General features: G+C 48.6%; 1 protein-coding gene across 3 annotated transcripts in view; it reads right to left on the bottom strand.

The window, feature by feature from the left end:
- The window catches only part of LOC140385559 (nucleolar protein 4-like), a 635,493-nt gene that overhangs the window by 362,662 nt on the left and 259,310 nt on the right, over nucleotides 1–13,521 (bottom strand). For all 3 annotated transcript variants that reach the window (XM_072467836.1, XM_072467837.1, XM_072467835.1), the window contains one exon: nucleotides 12,011–12,149. In XM_072467836.1, the coding sequence (XP_072323937.1) occupies nucleotides 12,011–12,149 (139 nt within the window). The remainder of the gene's footprint in view (nucleotides 1–12,010; nucleotides 12,150–13,521) is intronic.

Raw genomic sequence — 13,521 nt, 5'->3', positions numbered from 1 at the left:
GACCCTCGGGAGGCCATATTCGGGGTATCGGACCAGCCGGGGTTGGAAACGGGTGCGGAGGCAGGTGTTGTAGCTTTCGCCTCGTTGATCGCCCGAAGACGGATCCTGTTGAGATGGAGAGCAACCTCTCCACCCTGTGCTCTAGCGTGGCGGGGGGACCTGTTGGAATTCTTGACTCATGAGAAGGTTAAGTTTGAACTGAGGGGAAGGATGGAGGGGTTCTACAATTCATGGGCATTATTCATTATGCACTTTAAAGAATTGGATTACATCGAACATTGGAAGGGTTGAGGGGGAGAGGGACTGTATGTGTTAATGGTGACTATGGGTTATTCCTGATTCCTTTTTGTTATTTGTTTATGTTAACATGCGAGCAGTTGTTTGGAGGTTGGTGGGAGGATGGGATTGTTCTTGTTGATATGGGGATTGACATTATATTTGTTACTGCTTATTGTTTATTGTTGGTGGGTGCAAATTTGGGAGAAAATGTGAAAAAGGAGAATAACATTTTTTTTTTTAAATTGTTTTGAACAGTCTCCCCCGTAAAGCTGCATTGGGAAGCAGTTAATTTGTGTACAAACTGCAATGAGATAAATGATCCGAAAATCTGCTTTGTGATGTTGACCAAGGGGTAAATGTTAGCCAGGAGACCAAAAGCCTCCCTCTGCTCTTTAATTGATCATGAAGGTTGTTTTAAACCACAAGGGCTTCGGTTTAGTGCCTCATTTTAAAAAATGCAACAGTGCAATACTGTACTGATATGACCAGTAGATTATGCACTCAAGTCTATGCAAGTGGCCATGAACTACTCATGGCCTTCTTAGAATGGGAGACCGGCTCGAAAACATTAGAATGATTGACAAAGGTATGGATGAGGATCTCAGCAGCAAATAGATTAGGTAGGGGCAGAGGCTGGTGATGTTACAGAGGTGGTGTGATGAGGGTCAGAATTGTAGCTCATGTTCAGTTAGAATTTAAGAATTGCAAACAGTCTGATTCAGTCTGCAATGGTGACTTTACAGAAGGAACGACTCTATGATAAGGATACAGTTTGTGGCTTCTGTATTCCCAATGTTTAGCTGAAGGAAATTGGATAATAAACACCCTGTGTGAGAGGACAGACCTTTTGAGAAGGAGAGCATAATAGTAGTGGCATACATGTAGAAAGATGATATTGCGAAGGAACAAGGTGGAACTAAGTGAGAAAGGTCCCACCAAGCTATATAATTGAAGTGAAGTGATTAAAAAAGGACAACATGGTCAACTGCAGCAAAATTGGATGAGGAGTGATAATGCACTACGGACAGTTATAGTGAGTAACATTTGTAACTTTATTTTGAACACAAGTTCCATGTGAATCTCCGCAATGTCAGTTGATATCAGTTCTTTCCACATGTCAGAACAAGGAAATTTTAATTCCATAAACCGTTCCAACTCCAGATTCAAAAAGTGTGTGAATTCACAATGCCAAGCGGTCACCCAAAATGATTATTTTTCCATCATTTCCTGTCCAAAAACAATATTTCTTGATGGCTCTACTGAATTAGAAATTGAACAAGTATCATTTTAAATTCTGCAACTGAATTAGTATTTACTACACTAGATGGCAGCCTATCCCTTTAAGTAGATCATTCATAACAGTGAAAAGTTACATGTTGTCGACTATAGTAATAGTTTCAATGCACAGAAACTGTAGGAGGTGGTAGGTCCAAATTCTTGAAATGGTCTTTGGTGGTTGGGTTCTGCATCAAAAATGCGATTTTGCAAAAATTATTAAAATTCCTCCAATTGTTTATTTAACTACAAGACTTAATAGTATACCTTTCATATTATTTATGAATGGTGAAAAGGTTAGAATATCCTGCATAAAAGGTTATGGTATCCAAGCAATGCAAACATCCATTGATTATTTTTGCAATCGCACATTACCCATGTGCTCACTGATCTACATTGACTATTGGTGCATCAACAACCCAAGTTTAAAATTCTTATTCTTGTTTCAAATCCCTCCATATTGTTCTTCCTTATCTCTGTAATCTCCTACAACGCAACAAAGACATGGGGCGAAATTTTCCTACCCGCCCCGCCACATTTCTGCCCCGACCGGCCGGCGGGAGTCTCCGTAACACCGGCCGGTCAATGGGGTTTCCCCGGACGCCGGCAAAACGGAGACTCCCGCTGGCGGAGAATGACGCCATGGTTTCGGATCTCAGCAGCAAATAGGTTAAGGGGACAGGAGGCGAATTAGACAGGCAAAATTTGCAATGAACAGACTTTTAAATCACAGGGGAACCAGAAACGCACCCTTAGCAATAAGGGATGGGAACCTTGAACCTTTTCCCACTTCTTAATCTTGAAGTTCATTTTTTTTTGTAGATATATTTATTGAGATTTTACATTTTAGAGAAGTTAATGCAACAAAATTACAAAGTTACAAATAACACATCACCATGAGCAAGAAGAAAATGTTTCACCTACACGAGTACAGAATGGAACAGGAGAACAACATCACCACTGGCTTGCCATAGTCATTAGACAAAACAAGATACTCCTATGATCCCACCAAAGACCAAGGGAGGAACAAGATAAAGTCATCAAGACATGATTAAACGGTGCACACCTGCCCAAGCCACACAAATCCACAATCATCACAAGAAATCAAGAAAACCTTCTCGCTGCGTGAGCGGGCTTGCACCAACATACAAATCTCTCGACCCCAACAATGCCAAAGGCATCAACCACCCATCACAACTTTCTGTGCTTTGATATCAAACCCATCTACCCCATGCAGGAGCCAACAATGGATTCATCATACCCATCCTTACAAAAAAAAAGAGAAAATACACAGAACCCCAGTTCTAGGGAAGTTATATATATGCCACACAGCATAACTTAATCCCAATCCAGGCCCAGAGCAGAACTAAATCATTCCATACAATTGTGGAGAGAGAGAACCAGCAATAACATATTTGGATTACAATCAAACCTCCAGAGCCTCACATACAAGAAAGAACTAGAATTACTAGAACTAACTAGAAAGAAGGACTAGAATTACTAGAACTAACTAGAAAGAAGGACTAGAATTACTAGAACTAACCCACCGAATCACATACTGGTATTACAAGGAAGTAGTAAGGAAAGGGATTCTCCCAATGGAGGATCAAACCTTCAGGGCCTCCCAAAGGAGAAGAGGAGGAGAAGAACTACCAGAACTAGCCTATCAGATACCAAAAGGATCAGGACCCATTCCATACCTCATGCTTTCCTGGTGTCCACCAAGCACCCACCAAGAAAGAGAACAGACCGCTCAAACCAACAGAAAGGTGCCCAAGCCCCCTGGGATAGCAGGATAGCCACCAAGAACAGGACCTGGCCCACCCCCAGGCCCTGTGCACCTGGGAAGCAAAGCCCAGCTTCCCATGATACTCTCCAGGCACTCCTGAAAAGGGACACCCCAGGTATCCATGGGCAACAGGAGACTGGTCATGGTACTGGACCTGGTCAAGCCCAGCACCATCCAAAACATTAAAAACTATAACCCCAGGATCTCCAACACAGCCTAAAAACCTATACCTAGCCAAGCCTGCATCCCTCCAACCCCATCCTAGGCAATGCATCCCCTCCCCTCCCACTCACAATGAAAAAGCTGGGTTAATTGCTCCAGCCCTCGTCAAAGGAAGCCCCAAATCAAGAAGAAGAACCATCAAGACACCCAGCAATTGGGCATCCTGGGAGGGAGGGAAGATTCCCTCCTCCACAGCACCACGAGGAAATCACCCCACTCCCAACCACCTAGTAAGATCAGGGTAAGAACCAGCACAATGCTCCCCAGATGAAGAAAAGAAGAGAAGAGTTAGAAATCCCCCAAGGAGGGAACTTCTAGACTAACTCAAAGAAATCACCGTTACAGAAAGGATACCCAGACCAATCTTTCTCCCCAAAAACCCACCACTGGTCCCATCGGCCCCAATAATTCACATCACGTTCAAATAGTTCAAGGGAAAAAATTGGCAAGAGAGACCCAAACAGAGAGAGTTGCAGGCGTGCAACACAGATGTTTATCACAGGATAGAGGCATGCACAATAACTCCCAGGGTCCTGTGGGGCTGCACACATAACATAGCCAGAACATCCCCTTCCCTGGCTTGCCCATATGCACCCCCAACTCTTCCATGACTTGCCCCCAATTCTTCCATGCCCACATGGCTCTTTCATGGCTGCCTCCAACTCGACTCATTCATGGTCACCACCGTCGCACCCTCCCCCACACTTTCATGATCACCCCTGACCCAACTCTTCCATTACTTGGAAGGAGCAGTGCTCTGAAAGCTAGTGATTCAAAACAAACCTGTTGGACATTAACCTGGCGTTGTAAGACTTCTTACTGTGCTCACCCCAGTCCAATGCCAGCATCTCCACATCATGGTTTATGTAGGCACAGGGTGGCATTTTCACCAGCTGGTTGACAGCCTCTAACTTGTATGTGAATGGTTCAAGATGTGAAGGACTCAAGGTGTATTTGTGCACCATGTTGAAGCCAAGAATTATGATAGTCGTGATTTCAACCATGTTGATGGCACTGACTTTCAGTATGTGCTGTCGGTTTTCTCTTGTTAGGGGTGGACATTTCCCTCAGTCACTGTGGCTTCCACATTAAAGGTTTTTTATGTGGAACTGTTCACTGGAAACTGGCTGATGTAATTTGCAACCTTTCAAGAACTGAGGAAAATCTACTCTGAATTAGCAGGCGTCTGGTGATAGTTCCCTCCTGTAAAGGATCAGCTATGGGCCTGCCCCTCAGCTAGTCTCCCATTGCTGCCCTTTTCCTCCTCCACCATATCAGATCCATGACCCTGGACAAGGGCTTCCTATTCCTGTACCCCATCTTAACATCATCCTCCTCCTCAGCTGTTACAGCTATAGGTTAGCTTCTGCCTTCTTTGCTTTTAGGCCCCTCAGCTGTGCCATATTGTGTAGTATACCGCACACAATAGCTATTCTGGAGACACTCGCAGGGGAATACTGTGGAGTGCCTCAAATATTGTCAAGCCGTTTAGAGTGCATTTTCATGATGCCAATAACATGCTCCACTGTGTTGTGGATGAGGACATGGCTGTTGTTGTAAAGTCTTTTGGGCTCCGTTTGCAGCCGCCTAAAGCAGGACGTCAGCTAACTCCTTAAGGGCCCCTAGTCCCCAGAAGCCAACCACGACCTGTGTTGGTGTCTGGAAAAGCTGAGGCAGTTGTATATTCCTCAGCATTAGAAGAAACAGCAGCTTCAAGAGCACCATACATTTATATCCACGAAAATGTTGATGTGGTCATAAATCGCCTGCACCTTCAGAAAGTGGAAGGATTTCCTGTTTATGAAGGGTTCAGGTTGATCTTATTGCAATGTGGGTGCAGTCTATAGTCCCCTGTACTTCAGGGAACCCTGCTAATTTGGCAAGCCTTGGCCCATTGTGTGTGCAATGTCACCCCCAGTCAAGCAATGACAACATCTGGATTTGCCTTGATGCGCCAGTGCGTGGCCGATTGCAAAATTCCACAGAGGTCTTCAGCTGACCTCTGGGAAGAGCTGGCAGCATAAAAATTCAGAGCCACAGGACCTTTAGTCCCACTAGCAGGGCATTTTCAAAAATTATTCATGAATGGGCTGTGGACATCACTGGCTGGGCCAGCATTTATTGCCAATCCCTCGGGCAGATTTGCAAACTAATATTTATCTGAAGGCCCAGAAAAGGAAAGAGCCTTCCTCTGCTGAACAAGATTGCACAAATCCTTGCTCCTGATGACATCAATGAGAGATGGATTTCAATATGTAGACTTCAGTGCCACTGGTAAGAACTGCCTTTATTCTGTAAACATTCTCTTTCAGGGTATGTTGTCAGATTTTGTTGTACCATGACACAAATGTTAGTAGCAAAATTCCTGAGTTAATCAAACCTTCTTCTGCATTTGTTCTCCATCCTTTCCAGAAATTACCTCCACTGGTGATAGACCCTTGCCTCGGGGGTAAAACAGGGCAGTGCGCTGCCTCAAACTCCTGGCCTTGTCCTGTCTCTCCAGCCACACATTGCTCTCAGTCATGTGCCGCTATGACATAAATGTGCTAAGGGGCACCATGCCAATTTTGCAGCCATGATGCGCAGTTTCCCTTATGTGCCACACTCTTCTGCTTCCCAGCAGGGTGCGCGAGTCATAAGAACCAAAAATATATGGCCTTTCAAGGCCACCGACATCAAACTCCCATATGTCAAGACACAAAACCCGTGTTTCAATTTATTGAAGTTGTGTTTGAAATGTTTGTAAGCTCTGTAAAAGGGTATCTGCCCTCTCCAAAAAATTGCAATTGTTGTAGTCATTCTCCTCTCAGGCATAGATTCCTCGGGTCATGCTTTAGAAATCTCACGTGACAAAAACTGCTGAATTAAGGTAGTTGCACTTGTAATGTTCTGCTGTTTCAGTGAACCACTTGTATACAAAATAAGTCCTACCCCTGTTCCTCCAAAAACAGTCCGTCAAACATAGGGGCAGGACTTCAGGACTCAGGGGTCTGGTGCCTTTTTGGCTAATGCGTGGAGCTCTTCTCTCTTGCAGAATTCAGGCCTTAATTTTATGGTACTCCCAAGTGCTTTGGGTCTTTTCAGTACTTTAAAAATACGATAATATAATTTTATTTTATAGAAATTTGGAGTTCACAATTATTTTTTTCCAATAAAGGGGCAATTTAGTGTGGCCAATCCACCTACCCTGCACATCTTTGGGTTGTGCAGGTGAGACCCACGCAGACATGGTGAGAATGTGCGATCTCCACACGGACAGTGATCCGGGGCCGGGGTCAAACCCAGCTCCTCGGCGGCGTCAGACAGTAGTGCTATCCACTGCGCCATCATGATGCCCCTACGTGCAAATATAATTTGCTGCTTTTATGATCAAGCAGGTTTTTTTGTAATTGCTAGGTGCGCGGTTATCCAGAAAGATTTCTTAGTGTGGTAGCAAGCCGGAACTGCCGCGGGTTTCCTGGCACTCAGCCTGGCAACGCAACACAACGTTAATTGGTCCACATAATGAGGCCTCACGGGCTTCACGCCGCAAATGAAGGCTCGCCAGCCAATTCATTGGAACTGTATTCGCCAGCCCCCGCTAACAAGGTTGAGGGGCACTTAAACGGCACTTGCACAGTCAACCCTACTCAGCTCGCAGCCATGGTGCCAAGACGACCAGCCCCAAGGTTTGAAGAGACTAATCCTAGATGCAGTCGAGGACAGGTGGGATGTCCTGTTCCCCAGAGGATCCCAGAGGTGAGCCACAGGGCAGCCAGTACTGCCTGGGGTGAAGGGGCAGCGGCCGTCAGCTCGGGAAGTGTGTCCAGGAAGACTGGCCGCAAGAAGGGCTGCATGGGTGAATTAAAACCCGCCCCGCCCCTGAAACCTTCCCGCCCACACGCGACCAGCTCCCCCAACCTTCCATTTGCCCCCCTAACCCGCCCATCACCCCCCTTCCTTCACCCTTCCTTTCCCTCCTTTCATTGCCCCCCCTTCACCCCAACCCTCCATTCACCAGCCCTGCCACCACCAATGTGAACCACACATGTGGCTTACAATGCACTCTGTCTACGCAGGAGAAGCTGTCCCACAATCATTGGGAGGAGGCCCAGACTGGTGAAGGGGTGCTGGACATAAGCATCCTCATAGACTTTGAGGGACCACGCCCTGGAGGTGACCGGGGTGGCTTAGAACAGAGCGATCACCAATGCGGAGGTTGATGCACGTGGCAGAGGTGAAGATCCACCAGGCCCCACCTGGAGGATCTGTCAAATTTCAGTTGTCCTTGCCATGCGGACTGATCCATCCCTCCCACTGACCATGTGTTAATTCTCTCGCAGGTCCTCCAGCTGACGATGCTGGCCCATCCAGGATGGCCCCCTCCCCTGCCTCCCATCAGAACACTTTGGAGGAGAGCTCTGAGGATGCCACAATCGATGTGTCACAGCTGTCATCCCCAACCTCAGCCAGTGATAAGACACGGACCTCGGTGGGCAGCTTCAGTGGACAAGCTTCTGAGGCACAATCTGGTGAACACCACACAATCGCTGATGCACAACAGTCGGAGGTCTGCTGGATCCCAGCCAAATGCTGAGCCTCTGGAACAGGCTATCCCAGAACTGATGGAGACAACAGGGAGCGGCCGGGACATTCAGAGGGAGATGACAGCGACACTCCAGCAGTCAGTGGAGGAGTCCCAGAGGCTACAAGCATCGGAGATATCGGCGGCAATGCGTGGCACCAAGGCCAACACTGCTACGGTAGCAAACGCAGTGGAGAGCCTGGTGCTTAATGTCAGCAGCATGAGTGAAGCTGTCCAAGGCTTGGCGCAATTGGTGATGGCCGTGGCTGACGTCTTTGATAGACTGTCTATTGGGAGAATAGGACAGCAGTGTACACTTGTTGAGGAACAACCAGTATGATGCCTCTGGCTCCTTGTTCCACAATGCGGGCCGACCACCAATCCTATGCCCCCCCTCCCCTCCACCACACGACATGCCTTGCCCATGCACACTGGCTGCGGACATGTGCCCGGGGCTGGGGCCCATCCCCTAGGTGGTCAAAGACTGGCCACTGCACCTGTGGTGCTGCCTCCCACAGTGTTCAAGCACAGTGTCTGTGCATCAAGGTGTGATTGCCATGCTTTGTAATGAGTCAGCTGCCTGCGTGGTCAGTGGGAGTTATGGATGGTCATTGGAAAAACAGGCAGGGACTAGGATTGCCCCCCGACACAGGAGCACATGGTCCAGAGATTGGCATGGAGGACCCGTGCACAGTCGACCCCCTCCCCCACCGCCTCCATCAGCGCCACCCCCCCCAGCCCCGATACCCCTCCATGGTGGCCCAGCGCTGCACCTCCCAGTTGCATCCCCGCCCCACCCACCCCTCCCCACCCAGCACAGGGGCAGCATGTCCAGTGCTCCCGGGTGCATTGCCTGTGAGCGAAGAAGGCTGCTCCCTTCCTCGGCTTCCCACAGCAGCCCATCTGCCAGGTCCATGTTTTTCAAAAGGAGTACTAATCGGCGCCAGCGTGACCGGAGGCCGCTGGATCGCAGGTGGCTGTTGGATATGGGGTGGCTCCCGTTAATTGTATGGAAATAGGGGCTTAAGTGGTGATAATTAGTTTCTCACCGCACTACGGTGGGATCCCAATTTCGCCAATGGGAGCGGGCCAGTTTCATCGCAAACAGGTTGGCGCCCGGCAGGGTTCTTGTTTTTGGCCTCTCCCGTTATTCACCGGCCTTGTTATACTCTCACTCGAGCAAAATGAAGCTAGTGAATCGTGCCCTATGGTTCTCTAAATTATATTATATGCAACACGTTGCAATTGTCAACGCAACTTCAAAATCTGCTTAATCCACAGGCAACTAAATTTCCTGATCCAAACTTTGCCAGCAGTTTAACTCCAGATTTATATGTGAATGATCTCAAAATGACTCATTACAAATATTTCTCGTATCTCCAGTAAAGTGCCTGAATCCTCTTCCCCTTTTCAAGACGTGACAGCAGCCTTAGAAGATAAAACTATTTCTAAGGCTGCTCACAATAATACCTACTGTAAAACAGCAGCAGCCACAATATGTTTGACATCCTAACCACCATCATTAAACTGCTGCCCCATCAGTGGTCAAAACCTGGGGCGGGATTCTCCGAAATGGAGGCAGAGTGTTCGCGCCATCGTGAACGCCGTTGAGGTTCACGACGGCGCGAAACGGCAGCTATCCTGACCGGTTCAGGGCCTGATAATGGGCTAGGAGCGACGCCGCGTCATTTACCCACCTAAGAAACATGCGTGGTTGCCGTCCTCTCCGAGTCCGCCCCGCAAGAAGATGCCTGGCGGATCTTGCGGGGCTGCGGAAGAAAGGAGGTCCTCCTTCAGAGAGGCCGGCCCGACGATCGATGGGCACAGACCGTATTTGAGGCAGGATCCCCCCTCGCCCCCCCCCGCAGGCCGCCCCCCCCCCCCCCCCCCAGCGTTCCCGCGCTGTTTCCGCCGGCAACGACCAGGTGTGGACGGCGCCGGGGGGAACCCGCCGTTTTGGGCAGGCCGCTCGGCCCATCCGGGCCGGAGATTCGCACCATTTTGGCTGTCGCGCGATTGTGTCACCCGAAAGTGGCAGTCTTCGGGGTTTCAGACAGGAGGGCAGGCGCCTTTGCCTCCCTGATCGCCCGCTGTAGAATCCTGTTCGGCTGGTGGTCAGCAGCACCACCTAAAGCTGCAGACTGGCTGTCCGACCTCTCGGAATCCCTCCAAATGGAGAAATTCAAATTCGCCATCCGAGGGTCAGACGACGGCTTCCACAGAACGTGGGAGCCATTCACCCAACTGTTCCAGGACCTGTTTGTGGCCAACAAGTAAGCAAAGGAATAGCCAGGTAGCCAAGAACCAGGGGAAAGCAGCCAAAGCATGAGGGGGAAAGATAGACCGGGAGGGGGGCAGGGAGGGGGTCAGCTAAATCTAAGAGGAAAGAAAGGCGAACCACGTGGGTGGGGGGGGGGGGGGGGGGGGTGGGGGGGGGCGGAGAATAGGGAAGAGACAGGAAACAACAGAGGAGAGCCAGGGAGGTAGGGGGGGGGGGGGGGAGGGGGGAGAGACGGACGTTAACAAACTTGGCTTCCACAGGAACAGAGGAAACGGGAGAATACAGGCGGAAGACGGGAGGGCCGGCTGAAGCGGTAGTGAGCACAAGACGACAACGGCGGTGAAATCCGTCCGGGAGAAGCAAGGGACAACACCAGCACCAGACCCATTCGAGGATTGCCCTCCGAAATTGTCTCTCTGGAACCCAATATCTACCCCCCCATCCATCCCCACAAACAGATGCCTACTTATGTGTGTAAATAATTTTGCCAAGTGTACAGAGTTTCTGCGGCTGGGCGGGTGCATAATACCCCACCAGTTACATTCTTTGAGTTTGTACTTCTTTCGTGTTATTACTGTTTTTTTTTTCTTTTCTCCTCTTCCTTCGTGATTTGTGTGTGTGTGCCCTTCTCTTATTCTGTGTACACAACGGCAAATATACTTTGTTCAAAAATCCAATAAAAAACATTTATTAAAAAAGTGTCTGCTATATTAAAAATGTTATTTTTGATTTTGAATGTCAAGCAAGTGTAAATTTGTATTGGGATCCTCCATAGTTCAGATATGGGCTGGATTCTCCGTTCCTGCGCCTAAGTGATGACATCAACGGAGGAGCCATGGAGTTCCACAACAGAATAATGTGTGCCGCACCCGCACCGATACCACTACCGGTCGGTGAGTGGCTAGCACCGGCACTGCGTGAAACATCCGCAGAACACGTGGAAAATGGTGGGAGAATCGGCGGGTCCGTGCTGGACACGCGCAGGGCTGACAAGCTGCAGCCGTGTGTACACTTACATCCCCCCCCCCACACACACGCACCGATCGCACCCGAATAGATGGCGCCGGTTGTGCTGGACTGCGTACCCGTCCACCCCGACCCCACAGCCTACCTCCCAGCCCTGACAGAAGCCCCCCTGCCAGCGGCACGAGTGTCGGCAACGTATGGCGGTGCTGGACACTGTTCATTCGCCCTCTCTCTCCGCAGCCTGCTGCGATTTTGGCGTCGGAGAATCACGCCCATGGTTTATTTCAAATGTGTGTATTAGCAGTAGCAGAGCAGAAAGGAATGCTCTTTGAAATTGACATTCTATTGACGCTATTATGCTGAATCATTTTACAAAGTTTGGATATGTATTTTCAAAATAATTGGACAAAACATAAGGGCGATACTTTTAAATAACATTAACAAAAACCTAGATCAGCACACTAATCAACCTTAAACTGCAATGCAGGCAAGATAAAGGAGCAATAATATAAAAGTGCTGTGTTTAATCAAGTAACTATGATCGATGTACAGTTAAAGTGTCCTTTTCCCTTCAAAGTATCTAATTGATCTCAGAGAATTTAACACAATATCTAGGGTGTGCAAGAGTACTAACCATCCTGATGGCTGTCAATGTTCTGCGGACTATGCATTTTCTCTTCCAGGGTAGAGCTTTGGTCAGAGTTCATGCGATCGACTGACATCCATGTGGAGTCACTGAGTTCAAACTCTTCACTGCTTAGTGAGTGCTCATCCTGCAAAACAAGAAAAAAACATTTTCACTACTATATATAAAAAAACCTTCTGGAGTTTCTCTCTCTGTTTAAAATCATAAATGGCTATTTAAAAAAAATATATTTTTATTAAAAGGTTAACAATTTTTATACAAAGTTTATAAAAACCAAACAATAACACATAACAGTATAAACTAACCCCCCCACCCACCCTATCCCACCCCCTCTAACAGCTAACAGTGACCAACTCTTTAAAGTACATTCTAAACAGCCGCTATCTTACAAAAAATCCCTTCTACTGACCCTCTCATGGTGAACTTGACCTTCGAGGTGCAAAACTCCATCAGGCCACCCAGTTATACCGAGGCGTTTGGTGATGTAGCGACCACAAGCCTCAGAGGATCTGCCTCCTAGCCACAAGTGAGGCAAAGGTCAAAACATCTTCCCCACCCGGAGCTCTGGCACATCCAAAAGCCTAAAAATCGCTACCAGTGGGCAAGGCTCCGACCCGATGTTCAGGATTGTCAGCACGGACTCCTGAAGCCCACCAGCTTTGAGCATGACCAGAACATGCAGGCGTGGTGTGCCAGCTCCCTCGAACTAAGATCACATCTATCCTCCAATCCATCGAAAAACCGGCTCATTCTAGCCTTCGTGAGGTGTGACTGAAACATTACTTTCAACTGAATGAGATTCAGCCTCGCACAGGACAAAGCCGTGTTCACCCTCCTCAGTGCCTCGCTCCAAACCTCCTCCTCCAAAATTGGTCCCAGCTCTTCTACCCACTTTTCCTTCACTCCCTCACTCGAGCCTATCTCCTCCCCCACTGTCTGCTGGTCGTACTGGCCACCTCCGTCCCGGAGCAGCTCGAGCAAGATAGAATCTGGCTGCTTCACCAGGAAGGGTGGAAAGTCCCTTTTGACCCAGCTACGCAACTGGAGATACCCGAACCCATCAGCGTCAGTAAGCCCACATTTCTCCTTCAGCTCCCCCGGGCTGAAGAACCGATCTTCTAAGAGTAAATCTCCCACCTTTTGCAACCCGTTCTCCTTCCACTCCCTAAACCACGCATCCAGCCAAGCGGGCTCGAATAACTGGTTTGCACAGATGGGAGCTAGCCATGAGGCAGCCTTCAAATTGAAATGTTGATGGAGCTGTCTCCAAATTTTTAACGTGGCTACTACCACCGGGTTAGCCGACAGTTTCTTCGGCATCACTGGGTGCGGAGCCATTACCAATGCCCCAGGCTTTCCCTCCTCAGGCTTCCACCCGGACCCACAACTCCTCCAAGTCCCCACACCACTCTAGCACCTTTTTAGCATTGGCCACCCAACAGTAATATTGAAAGTTTGGTACGGCCAAGCCCCCTGCTTGTCTCTCCCTCTGAAGTACC

This window comes from Scyliorhinus torazame, chromosome 11 (assembly GCF_047496885.1).
Source record: "Scyliorhinus torazame isolate Kashiwa2021f chromosome 11, sScyTor2.1, whole genome shotgun sequence".
In the NCBI taxonomy this organism is placed as follows: domain Eukaryota; kingdom Metazoa; phylum Chordata; class Chondrichthyes; order Carcharhiniformes; family Scyliorhinidae; genus Scyliorhinus; species Scyliorhinus torazame.
This window is presented reverse-complemented; position numbering and strand designations above follow the sequence as displayed.